The sequence below is a fragment of the Ipomoea triloba genome, chromosome 9, assembly GCF_003576645.1.
Source record: "Ipomoea triloba cultivar NCNSP0323 chromosome 9, ASM357664v1".
NCBI lineage: Eukaryota > Viridiplantae > Streptophyta > Magnoliopsida > Solanales > Convolvulaceae > Ipomoea > Ipomoea triloba.
Genome location: NC_044924.1, coordinates 17,099,619 through 17,122,868, shown reverse-complemented (window position 1 = coordinate 17,122,868; position 23,250 = coordinate 17,099,619). Strand labels below are relative to the sequence as shown.

General features: G+C 32.7%; 1 protein-coding gene and 1 pseudogene across 1 annotated transcript; one reads left to right on the top strand and one right to left on the bottom strand.

The window, feature by feature from the left end:
- The first annotated feature begins 5,798 nt into the window (after positions 1-5,798).
- Positions 5,799-10,706, top strand: LOC116029050 (annotated as a pseudogene).
- Positions 10,707-15,544: 4,838 nt separating this feature from the next.
- On the bottom strand, positions 15,545-16,450 carry LOC116030556 (probable membrane-associated kinase regulator 6). The gene has a single exon (XM_031272841.1). The coding sequence runs from the start codon at positions 16,395-16,397 to the stop codon at positions 15,648-15,650; it is 750 nt and encodes a 249-aa protein (XP_031128701.1). The 5' UTR covers positions 16,398-16,450; the 3' UTR covers positions 15,545-15,647.
- Positions 16,451-23,250: the final 6,800 nt, after the last annotated feature.

Below are 23,250 nucleotides of genomic sequence, written 5' to 3'. Positions count from 1 at the left end.
TAAAAATAAAAATAAAAAATAATTTTACACACGTCATTACTCCTAAACCACCTCAATCATTCTCGTTGGCTAGGGAGTGGGGGACTGGTGACAGGATAATTGGGCACCAGCACCCAACCCGAATCATCAGCACTGACCCGGAGGCAACAAACGGTCACCCGTTACACATAGACGACACATTGATGGGATGATCATTACTCCAACGGCTCTCCATTATCACGACCCAACACTCAATTCAGGTCACCATTACCAGCACTCAATGCAGCTCACCATTACTAGCACTCTGTTACACTCACTAGAGAGGAAGAGCCGTTGCAGCCATATTATAAGTAGCGACTTGTGGTAGAGGAGGGGAACACTTTGTTTATGATACTCAACACTAATACACTGCACTCAAATCACTCACTCTCACTAAGTACACAGATCTACATTGTGGCATTGTTACTCACGTGTCTATTATACTGAAACACTTGTACTCAAACTATTCTTACTTACTTATCAATATTACTCCGGTAAACATTCTTACAGTCACTACCTTTACAATTCGACAGTCTGTGCACAAGTATTCGTGATAGTAAAGGATAGGGAAGTACTTCTCATACCCGAAAGATACCGGAGCTGGGAATCAAGCCAAAAGTCCGAATAGCGCTATCCACACAGCGCACTAATAATCTCTTGGAGCTGCTGCAATCAGTCAGTCTCTCTACCACCGAACACACCGGCCGACTATCTCACCGCTTTTGACAGACCATGTCTGTCGAGTCCACGCACTAGTATTTGTCTGGCTAAGTCCCTTAGTCATCACTCATCATCATGCTTTTCAACACTAGGAGATATTTCACGTCCGCCCTTTCTCCCTACGTAGCAACCGCCAACTACAGCCGATCAAGTGCTAGAAGGCGGTCACTTCATGTCTTTGAAGAGATAGATATTTCGGCAGTAACTCCTAAGGCAAAAATCACGCTTGCACAAAAGCGAGCTGATGACTATAATGTGTATTTGAGAGAGGAGAGAGACAATATTGTGCATGTCAGGTAGGGTTGGACAATATTGTGTAAAGTACTGATCCCATTGCCGTTTTAAAATTAGGGTTGCACACAAGTCGGTACTCTCATCACCGTTTAATGAGTTAGCTAGAAAAAGTGAGAAAAAGTAATAAAAGTAAATGATGGAGTAATGAGGAGAGAGAAAACGGTACTCCAATCACTGATTCTCTCTCCTCAATTTAATTCCCCCCCGCCTACCCAAAAGCCTTCCCTCTCTGCCTACCCAAAAGCCACAGAGTATACGGCATTCAACTCCTTTTCTTTTTCCCAAAACTCAAAAATTATTTATTACCCCAATTCCCCAACCCCCTCTCAGATATTTACTTCCAGATTTTCTCACCCTTCTTCATAAATTGTATAACCAAAAATAATTCTCTCCTCAACCTTCATAAATCCTCTCTTCTTTCTTCATTTTTTCATTTTTTTTTACGTTAATTAAGTTTTTCTAAAACTCACTCCCCAACCTCTTTTTTTTTTTTTTTTGAAAACCCCAACCTCTTAATCTACTTCCCTTTCCCAAGTGATGGGAGTTTCAGCAAGAATCAACAACAAAATTTGGAAGCGGGTGACGGTGACGGTGACTGATGAACAGTAAAAAAAAAATTGGTCTTGTTATTGTCCGGTGAACCTGTAAAAAAAAACTGTAATATTATTGTAGTTTTGTCATCATCATTTTTATTACTCCGTATTTTATTTTGTCAATGTATAATTAATTATTTAATTAGTGTGTAGGGTTTAGTTAAAATAAAATATTTTACGAGAAACTTACAAATTTTTATGTTGTTTGGAGAGTTATGTTGTGTAAGTAAGCAATAATTCTATAGCATGCATGAACTTTAAAAGCAACGTGTGAAGTTGAACATAAAAAATGGAATGTTTGCGTGCATGCATGAACTTGAAGTTATTATTATTATTATTATTATTATTATTATTATTATTATTATATTATTATTATTATTAGTAGTAGTAGTAGTACGAATTGTTTATTATTGTTTGTAGTAGTATGAATTTTTTTTATTATTAGTATGAGTTGTTCATTATTATTATTATTATTATTATTGAAAACATTATTATTATTATTATTATTATTATTATTATTATTATCTAGGTTAATTCATTTGGCTAACTTAAATATTGTGGTATTTCATAAGAAAAAATAAAAAAGGACAATTTTTTAAAAACATAATATATTGTGTGAAGTTCAACATGAAAAATGGAATGAATACCTAATGCATTAAATGGTTATTGTTGTTTGTTTTAAAAAGTATTTTAGTAATATATATATTTAAAAAAAAAAAAAAAAAAACCTTCCGGCGATCCACTTCATCTCCGACGACCTTCTTCTCCGTCTCTGAGCGAAGACGAAGAGAGATTCTTCATATCCAGGCCGGAGAAGAAGAGGTACTGTTCGTCTCCGACCTGGATACGAAGAGACTCTTCGTCTCTGGCGAGACCAACTCTCTTCGTCTCCGGCCTGGAGACGAAGATTTGTCTCTTCGTCTCTGGCCTGGAGACGAGGGGAGACTCTTCGTCTCCGGCCTGGAGACGAAGAGTCTCTCATCGTCTCCGCCGGAGACGAATGAGGGGGAGGGGGAGGGGGACGGGGGTTGGTTTCCTGTTTTTTTTTTTTTTTTTTACATTTTTTATTTAAAATTTATTAAAATAAATGTAAATAAAAAATATTTTTAAAAAGTTTTTTATTTAAATTTATTTAACTATTTTGAATTATTATTATTATTATATGAAATAATAATATATTATAATTTACTTACAGTTATGGATGCAAGACAATTTTACCCTGGACCGGTTAACCCATCAATGTTAGAGTTTCAGCCGAGGCACCGATGCATATCTATTTGGAACGACCAAAACTTTGATGCCTGACTTAGGATATCTGGATATGACGGTCAAATGTACAGAGCAAAATGTATGTGATGATACTATTCGTGTTTATTTTTAATTTACTGTGTTATATATGTAATTGCATATAACAATATAGTTAATTAATTGTTAATTTGTAATGCGCAACAGTTTGAATTTACGCCGTATCAGCACGTTTTGCCGTATCTACTTGGTTATTGTGAGGATGGAACTGGGATGTGGACCGTTGCATGGCATAGATGGCCGTTCGGGACGAATTAGTGATGATCGGGACGAATTCAGATGCATTCATTCAGGTGTATGTCATTGACTTCGAGGACCACTTTGGATATGATGATCCAACTGCTGACCGAGATGCAGCATTTGACTTATATATGTGATATGTGTCAGACTAATTTAGCTCAGAATAATTGTGATTTTATTGTCAATGTACCTGATTAGGATTACTATGCTATCCGCGAAGAAGACATTGTACAGGCTCGTCGCATGGATAGAAGACGACAACATCAGAACATGATGGGTGGTCAGGAGAGAGGTGGACGTGGGGGGCATGGGGTTGAGGATGAGGATGAAGGTGAGGAAGCACAAGAGGAATCAAATGAGGAGGCAATTGAAAGAGCTTCGATTAGCGGTTCGCAGTACGATAATGTTGGTAGCAGTTACCATCACAACACTGATATAAGTCAAAGTAGCGGATCACAGTACGATAATGTTGGTAGTAGTGGTGTGTTTACGCAGTTCGCAAGCAGTGGTAGTCAATTCGCGTTCAATCAATACGCTACCTCGTCTAACGACATTTATCATCATTCTCAATCACCAATGGTGTACGCCCCCCACATAAGAGTCTGGTTATCCCACGGCCGGAATTTAACAATAAACCAGCATACTATTCCATTATAGATTTTCAAGCAGGGCAAGTCTCCTCAAATACCGTGAAATATCTCCACTACTAAGGATGCTCTTAGAACTCCGACTTGCACCGCCAAATGATTCCGAAAGAGAAGATGACGAGGACGATATCCCGTTAACGCGAATGCGGGTGACACCGAGTTGTGGAATTCATTCTTGAAGAATGTATTAATTTAATTATCATTTATGTTATTATGGAATGTCAAGATATTTGGACAACTAATTATATAACTAAAATTTATATTTTCGTGTGTGTATATATTGCGATTTAAATAACTAGAAATTTAATTAAAATAATTATTTGTTACAAAAATAAAATAAAATTAATTTCTTTTTTAAATTTGCGGTGCTTGAGTACTATGCAGCGAAGTGACGAAGGGTCACTTCGCCGAAGACCCATTGCAGCGCAAAGGCAGCGAATTTATTTGCTGCCTTGTGCAGTGCACTAAGGCAGCGAATATGATTTTATTCGCTGCCTTGCAGATTTTTTTTTTTTTAAATTATTATTAAAAAATGGCACTTGTATTATTAAAGTGACAATATTTTCTCTTCAGTTATTTTAAAAGTAGTAGTTTTTTCTCTTGTAATATTAAATTGTCATTTTTGCCCTTAAAAATAACCATTTCATTTATTTTTATTCTCCAACCAATTATTGCTAATATAGTAATATGTATGGAAGATCACACTTCGATACGAACATAATCGAACACTGTAGCAATTGAACTTAAATAGTATTGTTATATGTTTTTTCAATTTCATACTATATTTTCATTCATTAGTTTTTTTTTTTTTTGAATACTACTAACTCTATTACAATGCAGTATCTTTTCAAAGCTACTTTCTCAACCTATTGAAGCACAAGAGTCAATATTAACAAAAAGATATAGTATCTAAACTAAACGGCCAGACAGAACTTATTGCACTTCATTTTTAATGCTTCATATGGCAAAAGTAGGTGTAACAAATTTTATTGGCACTCGTACTTAATGAGTTATTGAGTTACTGTGATTTACCTTTCTACAACTCTATTAGGTCACAATTTATTTGGCACTTGTTAATTAAAATCAACTAATAATTAATAAATTCATAATATAATTAAATATTTTACTAAACAAAGTCGTCCATAACATTTATCAATTAATTTTAATTATGATTGTTGATTTATTAATAATATAATTAAATATTTTACTAAACACAATTGATTATATAATAATATGATTAAATATTTCACTAAACAGTCTCGTCGTTTATAGTTATCAAATGTTTTAATTATAATCGTTGATTTATTAATAATATAATTAAATATTTTACTAAACATATTTGATTATAATATAATTATATATAATCCAATTTATATTTAGTAAAATATTTAATTATACTACTAATAAACAAATAATAATACTGTATCTAATATTTTGTTTGGAGCGTGAAGGAGGTGGAATAATATTGTATCTAATTAGGAACAATTAAGAATGTATCTAATAATTTTAAATGTGTAGGAAATTAAATATATAATAATTAAGTAATAAATATGTTTAGGAAAGTAGATATATTTTGTTAATTAGAAATAAAAAAGTTTCATAATAAAATACAAATCTTAGATATTTTGTAAAAAGGTACCAAATTAATATTGACTTTATTTTTTAATGATGTGGCATCCTCTCCTTCACCGCTGGTGTATAGCATTTATACATCGGCAATGCATCAAATATTAACCCATACATAAATACCCAAACTTTGAGGAATTTAATAAATAGATATAAGATTGATATTGATACTCACCCCCTTAACCACTACTTTTAAATCTCAACTCTAAGCTATGGATAGAATGAGTATTTGATTCATTCACATCTATCCCAAACTTGGTTAACTATAATGCATTGTTGCTATGTAATCGTAGCAATCAGTCAAAATATTTCTTTAATGTCAATTAAGACATTTACAATTGAATTGATTGTTGAGTTTGATTTTGATTGCTCCTAAATCTATTATAAGGATTCTGGACAATCGATCTTCATGTTTGGCATTTGCAGCTTGACACTTGTTGCCATGATGATTTCATCCATTTATGAGCTTGGTAATAAGTCCTGACATCTTTCGATCGAGCTCCATCTGTGACATTATTCCATTCTTACGAAAATTTTTCCAGATAATAAAGTTCATCATTTTCGCTTGTATACAGCATTTGACTGCATCAAGTCAAGCATGAAGCATCCATGCAATCTAACATGCTAACAATGATGCTCGCTTGCCTCATGGGATACCGCTACTGCAACTTGAAATTGACGAAAATAATTTATAAAGTGAGAAGTTGCCAGGTCTCTACACGCTAGAGGGGATTTTGTTATTCGAATTTCTCTAATCCAATCGGAGCTCAGAACTGGAAATGGCGGAGCACGAGGAAAATCTGGATCACAAAGAAGAATCCTTGATGGAGAAGATACAGACGATTCCTCGTCGTCGTCCGACTCCGACTCTGAGAAGAGGCCCCCGGGAAGGTTGAGGCTCCGCCGACGTCTGTCGAGGCTAAGATTTGGCGTCTTTTTGGCCGTGAAAAACCTATTCACAAGGTTTTGGGCGGTGGAAATCGTACGGTTACGCCAAGACGCTCTCTTTTTTTGAGTACATATACACTGCGTTATAGGCTGCTGCTTTTTATACTGAATAGATTTCATGTTTATGAAGCTGCTGGTAATTAATAAGTGAGGTTAGGGTTTTAGAGGTTTAAAGAATTTCAGTTCCTTTGAACATTAAAACATGTATACCCTTTCTAGATGCATATATTTGGTTGTGGAGAAGGGGCTATAGTGTTGGATTAATCTCGTTGTGGTGACGGATGCTTGGATAGAAATATAGAATGTTTTGGGCTTCCATGATGCTTAATTACATGCCTAACTTAATTTTTTTTTTATTGTATATTTTGGTTTTTATTTGGGTTACCTTTTGAGCTCTCTGGGGCCTCTGGTTGCTGCTTTGCAATGTATTAAATTGTATGGTGCATGGATTAATGGCCTTCAAGTTGGGGGAAGCATTAGGTTTTGTTCAACAAACGAATGTCATGGAAATTGAAAAATCAATATTCCATTTTAGTTTCTTAATGAACCATGTATTAAATTGATAACAAACACCAATGTGATCATGCAACTATTTCTTTTCTGAAACCTTACCTTTCCATAGTTTATATTCAAAATGGTGCAGCTGCTGATGTGCTTCTGTGGAGGAACAAGAAGATATCTGCTGGTTTGCTCAGTGCAGCTACTGCTATTTGGGTTCTCTTTGAATTGCTTGAATACCACCTGCCGACATTAGTCTGCCACATTTTAATTGCTGCTCTTGCAGTATTGTTCTTGTGGTCCAATGCAACTACCTTTATTCACAAGTGGGTTTCTGTTTCTCTTCATGATTTTTAAGTAATAGTTCAACTTCCTTTATTCCGTTGTAAACACATTACCTGATTGATTTGACAGGTCTTCTCCACACATCCCAGAAGTTCACATTCTTGAGGACCCCTTCCTTCAGACACATCCCAGAAGTTCACATTCTTGAGGACCCCTTCCTTCAGATTGCTGCTGCACTTACAACTGAAATTAATCGTTGTCTGGCTTTACTGCGAGAAGTTGCATTAGGAAGAGATCTGAAATAGTTTCTTGTTGTAAGTATCATTTTTTTTTCCTTCTCTGATAACCTTGGCTCCTAAATGTCATCCATCTACTGTACCTTAGGCAGGTTGGTTGCCTGGAGGAGTGGAAATAAAATGTGTTTTATCATTTCAATGTTCAATTCATCCTAGGCACAAGACCTTGTGATGTTTAAATATATTCATTTTGAAGCTTGGTGTTGTTATTCTACAAATTTTGTTTGTTCTATGATGTCTTATACTATGGTAAAATACCCATATTGAGAACCTCAAAGAAACCCGACCCCTGTGGTCAAAGTTTTGAGCATAATTACTTGCTTTGGTCTGAGCTTCAACTTATTGTATATACCAGAACAAGGGTGATACTATCTCAATGTTGAGTTAGTTTGCTTGCAGTGTTTTGAAATTTCAATCATTTTTCTACAACTCCAGATCACTTATTTTTAATAGTTCTTTAAATTTCTTCAGGTCATAGTTGGTCTATGGGTCATTTCAGTTGTTGGCAGTTGGTGCAACTTTTTGACGTTGTTCTACATATTTAAGCACAATTTTTTTTTTTTTTGTAATACGATTTATTGCATTTGAAGTGTGAAATTTCAAGTGTATTAATGACCTTCCTTTAAAAGAAGCAGCATTTGTGCTGATGCATACTGTCCCTGTCCTTAATGAGAAGTATGAAGACAAAGTTGATCCATTTTCTGAGAATGCAATATGGGAGATCAAGAAGCAATATGCAGTGTTTGATGCAAAGGTTTTAAGTAAAATTCCAAGGGGTCCTTTGAAAGACAAGAAGAGGGTGTAGATATGCAGAGTTACAATGGCTTGATGGAGATATCCAAGTAGCCATGAACTAAATCTGCTTTTCATGTATTTTGCCTTAGTCTTATGTGTACATAACTTGTTTCTTGGTTATTAATGTGGAAAGAATTGGCAGATTGCAGAAATAGGTTGTAGGATATGTGTTAGTGGTTATGTGCATTATATGCCATTAGATGCAAGTTCAGTTTGTAAATGAGGTGTTTTATCTTAAACTTTGCAGCTCAATGCTAGTTGAACACTAAAAACTTTAGGCTTAGTTTAGTTCTTTAACTGAGGTGTTTACAGAAAGTTCTTTCATCATATTTCCTTCTGGGAGATTCAAAATGCTCTTATTCACAATATTACAACATTTTCAAGGGTGGTTTCCATGACTTGTTCTTGGAACTTTAGAGTCTAATTTGTAATATGTGCTTGTACATCTAGATACCAGACCTTTTAGCTGTGATTTCTTGTGAAGAAGGAATTGACTATAGTTTGATCAGAAAATTCACCTAAAAACTATGCATATAACTATGGTAATCTACTCTCCAAAAAATAACTATGGTAATCTAAAACAAAATTGAAAATAGCGAACAACAAAACCAGACCTGAAAATATATTACTTCTCCTGGCACGGTATGTTGATAATTACTTCAGTTTAAGAGTTTTCTGCATGAAGTTATATTTCTTGTTCTGTCAGCTAATTCTGTTTGTTGCACAAGTGGGGGGGGGGGGGCATGTACAAGTTTGAGGGTAAACACGATTGAAGCTTATGTTCTGCTGCTTCTGCATTTTCTTTGTTTTTTAACTTCATTTTGTGTCTTTACTGCTCAATTCAGCAAGGGAAACTAGAAGAATCAGAGGCGATTGATTGAAATTGAGTTGAGCAAAAGCCATTGGTCCCCAACTGAGGCATTTGAGAGTCAACATCATGCATGTGATTCTGTTCAAGGAATCGCCGGCCTATTCTGCAGTTATACATCACTTTGAGGTAAGTTACAATAAGGTTGCTTATGATATTTCTTCTCTTACTCCTTATATCATATGGGATGCTACAATGCAATGAATCTGAAATCTGACAAACCATATGCCATCTAGCTGAAGAGTTTCTCAGCTTGTCACCCTTTAGGTTCACAGAACAGCTATTGTTGGCTGACGATTTCAATACTAACAAACAGTTGTGTCTGTCTTTGGTCCCCCTAATATCTATGTTCACACCGAATGGATTGGATTTAAGGAGTGCTTTAGTTTCACACGTATCTGTTCTTTGAACTCAAGAAAATAACGGAGAAAGATTTACCAATAGGTGTACTCAATTTTAGTCAAGATTAGAAACTAGGAAGGAAAGGGCAGATACGTGCAAGGATTAACCATCATGATGATTTGGGTCATTGGGTGTATGAACAAGGACCAAGTCTCATTCTTGTCTGCATGGTCATAAGTGATTATTGCAGAGAGTTGGCTAACCATCACCATTGGTTGAAAAAGATATGTTGCACTTATTTGTAAGGTGTGCAGCCCCTTGGTCCTAGTATGTACAACACTGTCATACTTGAGGTATAGGATAGAAATTTCAGATATTTAAATAACATTAAGCTTTAATGACAGTAGCAAAATTCAACTGAACACATGTTTTAAGGTATTTGTCTGTGATTCTTGATAACATATCATCAATATTTTAAGATGCAACTGAAAGTCAATCCATTTTTAGCTGAGACAAGGATGGGGACTGAGAACAGGTAGCGGAGACAGGTAGGATGTTGAAAAGGTTTGGTCCCCTCAAAACATGCTTAAGCCCCTGTTCTCAGATACATAGAACACCAGCTTTCAATGCTACTGACTCTCATTTTGTGTGGTGCTTCTTTGTGATAGGATAAGAATACAAAAGAATGACAAAAAAGAATTTGCACAGAAACAAAATGTGTGGATGGCTCAAAAATTTGGACTTTCTCCCAACAGATGCCATTCATGGACCCCCCCTGCTGTCTTGCTTGTTTTCTCTACCTACTGAGAAGTCTGTCTCAAGTCAAGAATGCACAATTGCCCTTGTGGATGGATTTGCCAGATTTTTGGTTTTAATGCTGCATTCAGCAACACTGATAAGCAATAGAGGAGAGGACATTCTGCATGTTTCTATAATGTCCCGTAAAAATTGATCGGTATGAATTGTTTAAGTATGAGGTCATGTTTATCGAACAATATCATTGGGAGAATTGCTCTAAATGGGATCCAATTAATACTCGATTGGTTAGTTTAATTTTGCGATATGTGGATACCACTTTAAGATGAAAAAAAAGAAAAGAAAAAAAAAAGTTGACTTAGAAGAAAATCCCCAAGGTTACTGTTGGAAGATTGAAGTTTGGTGGTGGTATTTTGAAAGAGTTATTTTCACATTTAGTTTCATGGCTATAATGTCACATCCTATTTGGTTCTAAAATATGATTTTGTCACATTTGGTACAAGATTTTCATGATTTTATCACATTTGGTCCTTTCAATTAAATTCTTATTAAAAACATTCAAAATACATCATATTTATAGTTCAAAATCATACATTTATATCCAAAAGTATCGAGATATTGACTTTGATATGATATTGAGTTAAAAATATGATGAATTGTAATTTTTTTATCAAAAATAATTGGTCAAAATGATCAATTGTGAAAAAAAAAAATTAAAGTTATGCATCAAATGTGGCAATAACTTAATAACCGTAGAACTAAAAAGTGAAAATAACTTTTTTCAAAAGCTCTCATATTAACCCACGTTTTAGAGATATGGATTACATGTATTATTTGCCATTGTTATATTATAGATTAGGGTTCACCTTACATTGTAGATCCTGATCAAAAGATTATGTGTTTACAGTTAACATATTATGTGTCTTCTGTTAATTTATGTACATATAAATAAATTGAAGGCACATAATTCGTTAGCTACACATACATAATATGTTAACTTCGTATTATGTGCTTGCAGTTAACTTATTATGTGCCTTGTAGCTAAACATATTAGACACTAATCTGTTAACTGCAAATATATAATTTGAATACCATTTTAGATCGAGTTCACTATTTAAGATGAACCCTAATTTATGATATAATTTGCCTATTATGGGCTATCCAACTTGGAACATTAGAAGAGTTTGGTACTTATATCATGGATCATCAAGGTTAATATAACTACGTGAATTCCTAACATCTAGCAAATTATACAAGGAACCAGGGTTTACCTTGCATTGTGGATACTGGTCCAAAAATTATATATTTTGTCGTTAACATATTATGTGCATACTGTTATTAGATTATGTGTCTATAAATAAATTGAAAGCACATAATATGTTAACTACAAGAACATAACTACAGGCACATAATATGCAGTTAATATGTGTCTGTAATTAACAAATTATGTGTCTTCAATTTATTTAGAAGCACATAATCAATAGTTATAATACCATGGACCAAAGTTCATATTGCATTTTGAACCCTGATATAAAAATTTTATACCTTCAGTTAACTCGGTTAACAGATTGAACCAAAAAATTGCAGTTAATCATTCTTTAATCGAAATATTTCAATTAGTTAATTGCATTTTGAACCCTGATATATGTTTTAATTTGTTAATAATTCATAAATCATACTATTAGACTAGTTTTCAAAATTTTATCATTTATATATTAATGTAATGACTATTTTGCACTGTTCCAAAAATCGATCGCATTGACCGCCTAGACACTAGGCGTCCCTAAATCGAGGCGAATTGCTCCCTAGGCGCCGACCTAGATGGCCGGGCGTCTAGGCAGCCGTCTAGCGCCTAACTCGGCCGACTAGGTCGAGTTGGCGGCCGACTCAACCGAATTAACTCGCCCAACTCTGCAGACTTAACCGATAATGATATATTGAACGTATACTATAGCTAATCGAATCTAACTCAGTCCTATCCCTTTTGCATACTACATGAATTAGGAGATTAGGAAGCCGATTGCCCTCGATATTGTCTTCGTTTGTCAAAACGCCTATTCATTAGTCATCTCGTCGAGGTCACATCAATGCTAACACGTGTTGCCAGGGCCGGTTTTTTGATTTGTGGGGCCCTATGCTAATAACTAAGTGAGGCCCTATCAAAGTATAAATAAACTGCGAATTGAAGAAAAATTGCAAAGAGAAAAATGCAAAAAAAAAATCTAATTTTGAGCCAATATAATCACAAATACATATACTAACTATTAAGCTAGTGCTGGACTAGGGGCCCCACAATTTTGGGGCCCTGTGCGGTAGCACGTCTTGCACGCCCTAAAATCCGCCCTGCGTGTTGCAACTAACTTGACTCACCAATGGTCCAGCACCACGTCAACCCCTATCGATGAGACTAATGATCATTATTTGAAGTGTTTATTTCCATCTCTCATTTCTCCTCCAAACATATACGGAGTATCTTCTAAGAATTACATAATGAATAACCTTTGGACTATTAACGCTGATAACAACATTTAATCCTAATGGTTTCTTTTATTAGATTTCTATAAGAAATGCTTTTATAGTTTATTCAATCTTCCTCCCTTGTAACTACATGCCCATGCCACCTATGATACATCATAAAAAGAACACTAGTCCTCCCTTGTAACTACATGCCCATGCCATCTATGATACATCATAAAAAGAATGTTAGTGATTAGGGACACCTCAAGTGGTTAATTAATCCAAAATAAGTCCATTAACTTTAATTTGCTAGCAGTTGCAGAGTGTGCAATAATTCAACTAGTTAACCAATCCAAACTAAGTTTATAAACTTTATTGAGAAAAAGTGTCAAATAAGCTGATAAGCTTATTGCTTCTGTGCAATTAAGTCATTAAACCATTAAACAAATAAAATATATGCAATTAAGACATTTTCTTTTTCATGTTTTTCTAGTAGAATCCGGTCAATTTACTTACCTAGTATGTACTAAAAATTTCCGTTTCCTATGCCATACTAGTTAGAATGAAAGATTGAAATGTTTTCAACTTAAATTTCACTAAGGGGGTGTTTGGTTGGAATGAATTTGGGCATAAAAGAATTGCAATTCAATGAATTGCCGAATTACACTGTTTGGTTGGGTGGAATTGCAATTCCCTCCAAATGAGGGATTGCAATTCATGGAGTACCCCATGAATTGCAATTCAATGGAAAGGAGGGGCAATTTTGTTAGTGTAAAGATAATTTTGCCCCTCCTCTCATACCCTTTATTTTTTAAAATAATAATGATAATAAAAATAATAATAATAATAATTATTATTATTATTATTATTATTATTATTATTTTGAAAGAATAATAATAATAATAATAATAATAATAATAATAATATTATTATTATTATTATTATTATTATTATTATTACTACACTACATAAAGACATTTTAGTCATTTTGATGCTTCTTACCTTTCAACTCCTTGTACTCCTATTCCTGCATACCAAACATTGTAATTCTAATTCATACTTTATTCATTGAATTACAATTCTACCAAATTACAATTCTTTTCCCCCTAATTCCCTCCCCCCACCCAAACGCCCGGTAAACGAAATTATAATAAGAGAAAATTATAATTTACGCTCCTCACAAATATGTCAATTATCAATGTCACCCTTAATTATTAGTGGTGTAAATGTTGCCCTCAATTTTCTAAGCGTGACATATATTGCCCCTCCTCTAATAGGAAGAAGGAGAAACATTGTTGTCGACGGAAGAAGAACAAACGAAGAAAAAAAATCGAAGAAAAAAAACGTGGTCTTCGAAATGACCTGGGAAAATGGCGGGTAACCATATTTACACCGCTAGTAATTCAGGGGAGGATAATATATGTCACATTTTAAAAATTAAGGGGCAACATTTACATCACTAATAATTCATGAGTGATATTGATAATTGACATATTTATGAGGGACATAAATTACAATTTTTTCTTGTAAAAATAACTCAATTTCACATATCATTTTAATTGTTTGATCGTTTAATTACACACTTTTTAAGTTCAATAATCTATTTGAAACATGTTACTACTTTATTTTACTAGTAATCGCGTGTTGAACATGTATGGAAGTGCGAATCTCGTTTTGAAATAATGCACATCTAATTGGCCGCAGTCTTCAATTTTACATCCCTTTAGATCACCCAGTTCCCCCCAAAAAAAACAAATACAAGCCTTCAAGTTCGTGCGAAAAGAATTATGTTATTTAAAAAAAAAAAAATGCAAGCCATTCCAACAGTACTTATACCATGGACCATGGTCCACAATGCATTGTGGACCATGGGTCATGGTTGATACTGCAGTTGTGTTGAAATGATATTGTAGTTGTGTTGAAAGGATACTGAAGTTATGTTGAAAAGGAACTGTAATTGTGCGGAACAGAAGCCGTGTCATTCATCTGGAACTGCAGTTGTGTTGAACGGATACTGCAGTTGTGTTGAAAAGATACTGCAGCTGTGTTGAACAGATACTGCAGTTGTGTGGAACGGATGAACGGCCTCTGTTTCGTGCAACTGCAGTTTCCTTTCAACACAATTGCAGTATCCGTTCAACACAACTGCAGTATCAGTTATGATCATGGTCCACAGTGCATTGTGGACCATGGTCCACGATATAATATATATAAAACTTTGGGGGCGGCCAAGTTTACAATATTAAAGTGTATAATATATGTTGAGAGATAATGGTGGACAAACTGGTATCAGCATTGCATGAACTGCTCCACAAAGGCACAAAAAAATGCAAGTAAAGAACAAAAAGAGAAAATATGAAGCCAACACCCTACCCCTCTAGTAAATGCCAAAAACTCCATCTTCAATTCCGCCCATCTTTAACGGTGAAACCAATCCACACTTTTGCAGTAACTTTTTTTTTACTTTGGGTACGAAACAATCTTAAATTTTGAGGTCAGTTGTCGAACCCAATATAGGTGCCTACAATTCAGGGATGAAATTAATCACTAAAAAAGTAACCTTTTTCAAGATTGATGAGTATTTGGATACAAATTAAAGAAGTGATACAAAATTGGAGGGTGGTGGTTAGCAAATTCTAATTCCAAAAGGAAAAAAGACAAACATTTGTGGGTTTTTACTGCATTTTCTGCGAGAGTGTACAAATTAAAGGAGAGTTTTAATTGTGGGGAAGACAAACTTTACAGATGCATCCAAGAAAAAACAAGAGGGGGATGAAAGAGCAATTTCCACAAGTCTTTTAAATATCTGCATCATCATCCCCTCCATGAAATTCACTGTAACTACAAAATGCAACATTTTCCCAAGGAATATTTATAGAAAAGAAATAATAAATAAAAAGAAAGATTTATCATATTACAACATGCCAAAGCTGTAGCGTTGAAGATGAAGTAATATAACTTAAGTAGTATCTAACATGCCAAATGATTTTCTACAGTGGATAATTGCTTCAGTAATGGAAGTTTGAGCAGCCATATCACGCCACACATCTGGTGAGTTGTATGCAGTAGTAGTGTAGTGCAAGGGAGACTCTTGTGGTGTATTGCTACAGCTTTTGGTCTTTCTGGGATCAGCTTTACAATAATTGCTCCATCTCTGAACCTCCCTGGCCTTTCTGTTCAGATCATCAACTTTGGCACAACTCTTTCTTGATCCCCCTAACCTTTTGCACACCGGTCTGAGGAACCCAAACCACTTTCGAAGGATTCTGGTTCCTAGTAATTTCTTCCATTTCTGGATGATATAATCTTGAGGCTCCTTCTTGCCCCTGACAGAAAGCGAGAAATTAGCAGGCGTGGCAGGTGCTGATGAAACTGATGATGAATTATTGAAAGCTTGTTTCAGGGATTCTTCTTCCACCAGCGGCTTTGGACGGTCGAGATACAGGGGCATGATGTGTCCGTCCGAGAAAATTTCATCGGCGTGTACTAGACCACACTCCGAATCATTAATATCAAACCTGAAATTTTTGGCTTCATCTGCTTCTGAGAATCTCATCGAATGAAGCACCACAAAGGTTATGTCTTGGTCTTGGTGTGTGGATTCGGAATCGGAATCGGAATCTGAGAGGCCATCGAGAGAAGGTCGTCTCGCGTTCAACAACCAGCTATAGGAGAAGCTTTCTATGGCAAGAGGATGAGTTGCTTCCATGGTGAATATGCACAATTGCAGAGAGAGAGAGAGAGAGTATTGTATTAATTAGACACCAAGGACAAATACTTATATAGAGTTGCGGAACAAAATTACTCGGGTATTATATTGTACTAGTAAATGAATTTGCTATAATACGTTAAGAATATTTAGATTGATATACAATTATGTAAATTATAAAATCAAATATTATATAGTGCAATTTAAGAATTGAGTTTGATCGATTATGTTTTCTGATGTTATCATTCTTGAATTTGAGCAAATAATTGCCCGATTAATAGTCAATGTGTAAATATATGCATCCGGTACTGAAACTTTAGACATTTTATATATCAATATTTATGATTTGTATTAATTTGGCTAATTATCTCGTTGTCAAGCAACTCAGTTATAGAAATAATTTATACGGATGATATATTTTCTATGTAAATATATAGCAATTTTGTCGTCTTTGTATAAAAAGAAAATTTAATAGTATATCAATGTAGCTGTTTTGAATTACACATTATTCAAAACCTTTTTGTATACGACATTGGTAGTATATTATATATTATTGTAAATTTTTATACTTATTTTACATCACTAATGAAGTAAATTATCTAGAATTATAGTTTTTTAGTGCTTTATTATTTCAGAATTACTGGAGTAAAATATCCAGAACTTTAGTACTTCATGGATTATAAGATATTTCTAAAGCAGGTATGTATAGATTAGCTCTGTTTTTTTAAGTGTATAGATTAACCTTATTTCATGAATGCTTGATTTGTGGGCATGTTTTATTTGTTGTGTATTTTTGCCTAACAGTTGGGCTGTATAATGTGTTAAGAGTTATAATTCTACCTAAACATGTCAAATTTTGGCTCTTTAGGTTATACTTTATTTATCCTTAGGATTTTATCTGTGTAATTAATTTGGTTAATTTTTTTTAATGTGTTATAGTTAGACTTCTTAGAGTAAAATAATGATGTTTGCAAATAATATAGTAATTGGATGAAAACTGTATAGCTTGGAATAACAAAAAATCTGCATTGGATAAGCTAATTCATTTATTAACATTTAAAAATTATGAACATCGACCTGGGTCCATAGCATAATTTACCCACCTCTACCACGATCGTTCCCCCTTCTCACTCAATATGAAAAATCAATTTCGCTCCTCTCAATTTACCGGTGCGATGTAGGAACAAAATTTTTTTATTATATAATTAGATAATAAAATAAAAAATAAAATTATAAACAATTTTAATATTTGAAAGTGTACATTTATATAATTATAAGATTAATATAAAGGTATCATTCAATTAATTGAACAATATATGACTCGTTTGTCTGCAATTATCTTGAAAAAATCTATGTGTAATTATATTATTACTAAAATAAATATGGTTAAAAATAGAAAAAATTTAATTGTAATTATTATAAAACTAATTACAACAACCCATGTTCAGCTTAATTAATATAATAATTATTAAACAATTATTATTAGATAATTATACTTTTATATCGTAAGTATATTTCTTTTCACCATATCGCCTTTACTTTATTACTCATCCTCCATATCTAAATGAATTAATTTTAATTATTATAAAAATAAATTCAATGATCCATATTAAATTATAATTATACTAACATTCATGTATTTATTAAATTAACTAAATTTATAGAACAAAATTCGGCCACGATATAGGCACAATCTGCTCTCTCTAATTTATATACACTTTTAAACTTAATAGCATTTACCTGGGAGTCATGGAGTAAGCACTCCAGTGTCTGTTGGTTGATTGTGGAATGTGGATATTCCCTTGACAAATAACAACGCATTAACCGGAGTCTAATACAACTCCTTCTCGTCTTGGGAGATAGTGAAAGAATAATATTGTTGAAAGATTTGCGTGACAATATCGTTTTACTATTTCGATTTGTGTGAGCAGGTTATAAAATTTCTAATTGATGAATGTATTTATAATACGAATAGACGGAGAATTGTAGTATAGGAATTGTATTGGAATTGTAGTATAGGAATTGTATTGGAATTGTAGTATAGGAATTGTAGAATAATAGACTTCATTTTGTAGTATTGGATTTCGTGTTTTAATAGCAGATTTATTTGATACGAATTGTATTGGAATTGTAGTATAGGAATTGTAGTATAGGAATTGTATTGTTTTAATATTATTCTATTGTTTATACGAATTGTATTGGAATTGTAGTATAGGAATTGTATTGTTTTAATATTATTCTATTATTTTAATTGTTTTAAAGTACAATATTTTGGGCGGGAAGGAAGATTTCGTTTTGGAGGATATTGTTTTTATATATATAAAGATAAAGATTGGGGTTTGTGTTGGTCGTCTTGAACTCCCAACCCTACTTTGACTTTATTCACTTTTTATTTTCTTTATTATTGTGTTTTCCTCTTGTTAGTTTCACGAGCTTTTTTCCTCTCGTTACTTTCATTAGCATAAATCGTTTAGTCTGGTTTCGACAAGTGTTGATCTTATCCTGGGCGAGCAAAACAGAATGATGACGAAGACCCAGATCTTTGATGAAGCTTTAAGCTCCCTGAAGGAACATAGCTTCATAGTTATAAAACAGTCTGCGATTCAAGTTTTCTATAGCATAGTTAGAAAAGTTGTTTCTATGTCTGACTGTAAAGAATAGTTTACCATTTCATTGATCATTGATGTAAACGTTTTATGTTATAAATTAATGGAATAGCTACGTTTACCTTCAAAAAAAAGCTACCTTAGCTTCCTTTTATAATCCATTCCATTTATTAACCAATACTTAATTACCTTATACGGTTAATTTCATTTTTAGTCATAGATTTATAAATGCCAGTTTATTTTTAGTCTTTAAAAAAAAAACATTCCCGTTTAATTTGGTCATAGTATTACTGTTGCATGACCATTTTTGGTACTCCGTCAATAAAATCGTTTAAGTGGCGTTAAATACAATGGTTTATTTAGTTCTAAGAGTTAAGTCCTTTCCACTTTTAGTCCTTTTTTTCAAAACATTTCTGTTGGTCCTAACATTATTATGTCATGACTATTTTTGGTTCTTCCGTGAGTCCCGTCAACAAATATGTTTAAATGACATTATTAACTACTCAAAATTCTCCTTTTTCTTCTTGGTAATAGAACCACAAGTCTTATGAATTTCTATGAAGTAGGCTTATGCACTCAACTTAAGATTTGTTATAAAGTAGACTTGTTGTTCTTTAATTGCATTTTTTTTAATTTTACAATAATAGACTTATATATTGATAACAATTTTATTACAAAGAAGGAAAAAATGATAATTTTGAGTGATTAATAACGGTATTTTTAATGTCATTTAAATATATTTGTTGATGGAGGACAAAAATGATTATGCCACAATAATGTTAAGACCAACGGAGATGTTTTGAAAAAAAAGACTAAAAGTGAAATAACATATAAATCTAGGACAAAAAAAAAAGACTTAATACTTAGAATTGAATAGACCAAAATGTCCTTATATTTAACGCTATTTAAATGATTTTGTTGATAGAGAACAAAAAATAATCATGCCATAATAATACACGGACCAAAGGGAGATGTTTTAAAACAAAATGACTAAATGTGAACTGACTCTTATAAATCTAGAACCAAAAATAAAATTAATTCATGCCTTATAATATTTACTCTTAATATGTTAGTACCTTTTATTCAAACACCATACCTTTTCTACTGCTATCAAAACAAAGCTTTTTAATTTATTTAAATCTCATACCTTGTCGACTGCTATCAACGCAAAAGTTTTAAACTTATTCAAACACGTCGAGTGCTGTAAAAACAATTTTTTTTTTTAATATTTTAGATTGGTTAGTTGATCACTTTTACAGTCAAGCCTATAAAGAGTTTCATTCCATATTGAGAAGTGAGAAATTTAAATAAAAAGTATAAATTACATAAAATAAAGAGTTAATTCTATTTTTGTCATATATATTTATAGATGGTAGTCCACTTTTAGTCTTTTTTATTAGAACATCTACATTTGGTACTAGTATTATTGTTGTATGACGACATTTTTTGTCCTCCTTCAACAAAATCGTTAAAATGACGTTAAATACACCGTACACATTTTGATCTTTTTTTTTTTTTTTTTTTTACAAAGTAAGTTGATTCGCTTTATTTTTATTTTTACTTTTTTTTTTTTTGAAAAAATTCATATTTGAAGATCAAAATGTCTTTGTATTTATGAGAATTTTAACGATTTTGTTGATAAAGGATTAAAAATGGTCATGCCACAATAATACTAGGAACAAAATGAAATATTCTTTTTTTAAAACGAAAAAAAAAAACTAAAAATGAAATAATGTCTATAAATCTAGGGCCATATAATTAACTCTAAAATAAATATAAAAAGAATAAACATAAAAAAGGTGATGGATGGGCACACGTGAGAATGTTGAACATTGACCTCAATTTCTTGGCATTTTAAAAGACAAAAAGAAGATAAAAATTTATTTTATCTTCGGTGCATACTCCATTCATATCAAACAACCAAATTGGTCAATTTTGGTATTCTTTATTTTTGGGTGGTGGCATTTTAAAACTTTTTTTGGTTTTAGGTTTTTAATTAAATAATTGAGTAAATACTAGTGGTGGTCCTCCAACTTTGATGGCATCGCCACTTTTAGTCCTCAAGTTTTAAATTAACCACTTTTAGTCCTCCGACTTTGATGGCACTGCCACTTTTAGTCCTCAACTTTTAAATCAACCACTTTTAGTCCTCCGACTTTGATGGCACTGCCACTTTTAGTCCTCAACTTTTAAATCAACCACTTTTAGTCCTCTTACTTTTTGTTTCTAGCCACCTATGATCCTTCATTTACAATTGGACATCTAATGTCATTTTCTCAAGGGCAATTTCGTCATTTGGTCCAAAATTTAGTGTTAACAAAGGAGAGTGGAGAATAGGGTTTCTTCAATTATTCTGATGAGGAAACATAATACTTAATACATTTGAAATGACTGAATTGCCCTTGAGAAAATGACATTAGATGTCCAATTGTAAAGGAACGACCATAGGTGACTAGAAACAAAAAGTAAGAGGACTAAAAGTGGTTGATTTAAAAGTTGAGGACTAAAAGTGACGGTGCCATCAAAGTCGGAGGACTAAAAGTGATTGATTTAAAAATTGAGAACTAAAAGTGACGGTGCCATCAAAGTCGGGGGACCTCCACTGATAGTTACTCTTAAATAATTACTAAAGTTATCACCGCCAATCTAACCAACAACACCAATCATCATAATAATCAAATAATACTTCTTACATCATCATTTATTTTCCTAGTGATTGCAAACACATTTTTCTCATTAAATTATCCCTAAATTTTCATTGGTTAACTGATTATTGAAATTTTTTATTTAATTCATTCTGGGTGAGTATTCATAAATAACAAATAAACATTAAAAAAATTGTAAACTTTATTGATAATAGGAGCCTATGGTAAATAGCTGTTAGATGATTGAGTTATTAGTGGATTTGACTAGTTGATAGCATTAGTTGATTAAAATATTTGATAAATTAGCTGCCAGCTGATAGCTAATTACATGTAAAATGACTTTCTAAAAAAGCTGACTGAAAAAGCAGCTTTTTTAATTTTAACATTTTGGAGCAATAAACTGTTACAAAAAACTAATTAATCAAACACTCATATTGATTATTTAACCAAATTAAATAACTAATAGTTGTCAAATAAGTCAGAATTGACGGATAAGCTAAGTAGCTAACTATGTTACTAACATTGATGAAATCTCCATTTGAACTTTGAAGTAAAATTAGGTGAGATAAAAATAGTAATTTTTTTTAATGAAGAAATGATTATGAAAAATTATTTTTAAACTTAAGCTTTTATCAATGGGTTTGTAAAATAAACGCATAAATCTTTGTAGATTGAAGTCATTGTACCTGCCTCTGCTACCACACAAAAATAATTTTTTTTTCATCTAATGTGATGATACAATATAATAATATATAGTATATTATAATCAATTAATTAACATATAAATACATACTCATAGGATGACACTTGAGGAAATTTAGCAAAAGCGTCAAAATATAGTCAGAAAGGTTTGGCCCTTCTAGATGCATACAAAATCATGACATTATCTTATTTTAAAGTTAATTCCGGATTTAATACCGTAAGTATTATTTATTTTTAATTTTAGTCCTTGACTTTTACAGGGTGCTTGGTTGGAGGGAATTTAAATTTCATTTTCACTTAATTCCCACCTAATTTCGAAGGCAACTAAATTCCTTCGTTTGGTTGGAGGGAATTGCAATTTCGCGGAATTGCAATTCCCTCATTTTCATGGAATTAGAATCCATGCCCCCCTTGGGATTTCAATTCCATGGATTTTAGGAATAAAAAAAATACTCCTAAGACAAAATTACCCTTCTCTTTTTAACCTAAAATTGATGTCTGACATTCTTTTTTAGTTAATACCATGTATTATCTTGTTTTCTCATAACTCTTAAATATTTAAATTTGATATGTGTATATAACGTTTTTATCTAAATTTTGAAAAGTAAAATTTTCTGTTTGTGCGATGATCTGTTCAAAATATATATGTAGAATTGTTCAAAATAGTGATGGAATGGCGTGAGTTGTGTAAATCTTTATATGCAGAAATTTTGAAAGCAAATTTTGAGTTGCCTAAACATTGAAAAGCACATTATGTACATCTTGGTTCCTGGATTAATTTTGATGTATGTTGAACTTATGAAGCTTAACATTTGATGAAGTATTTGCATGAAAATTAATTACAATATATCTAGTTCAAAAGATACGGTAGATGAGTGGTATTTGAATTTAATATGTTAT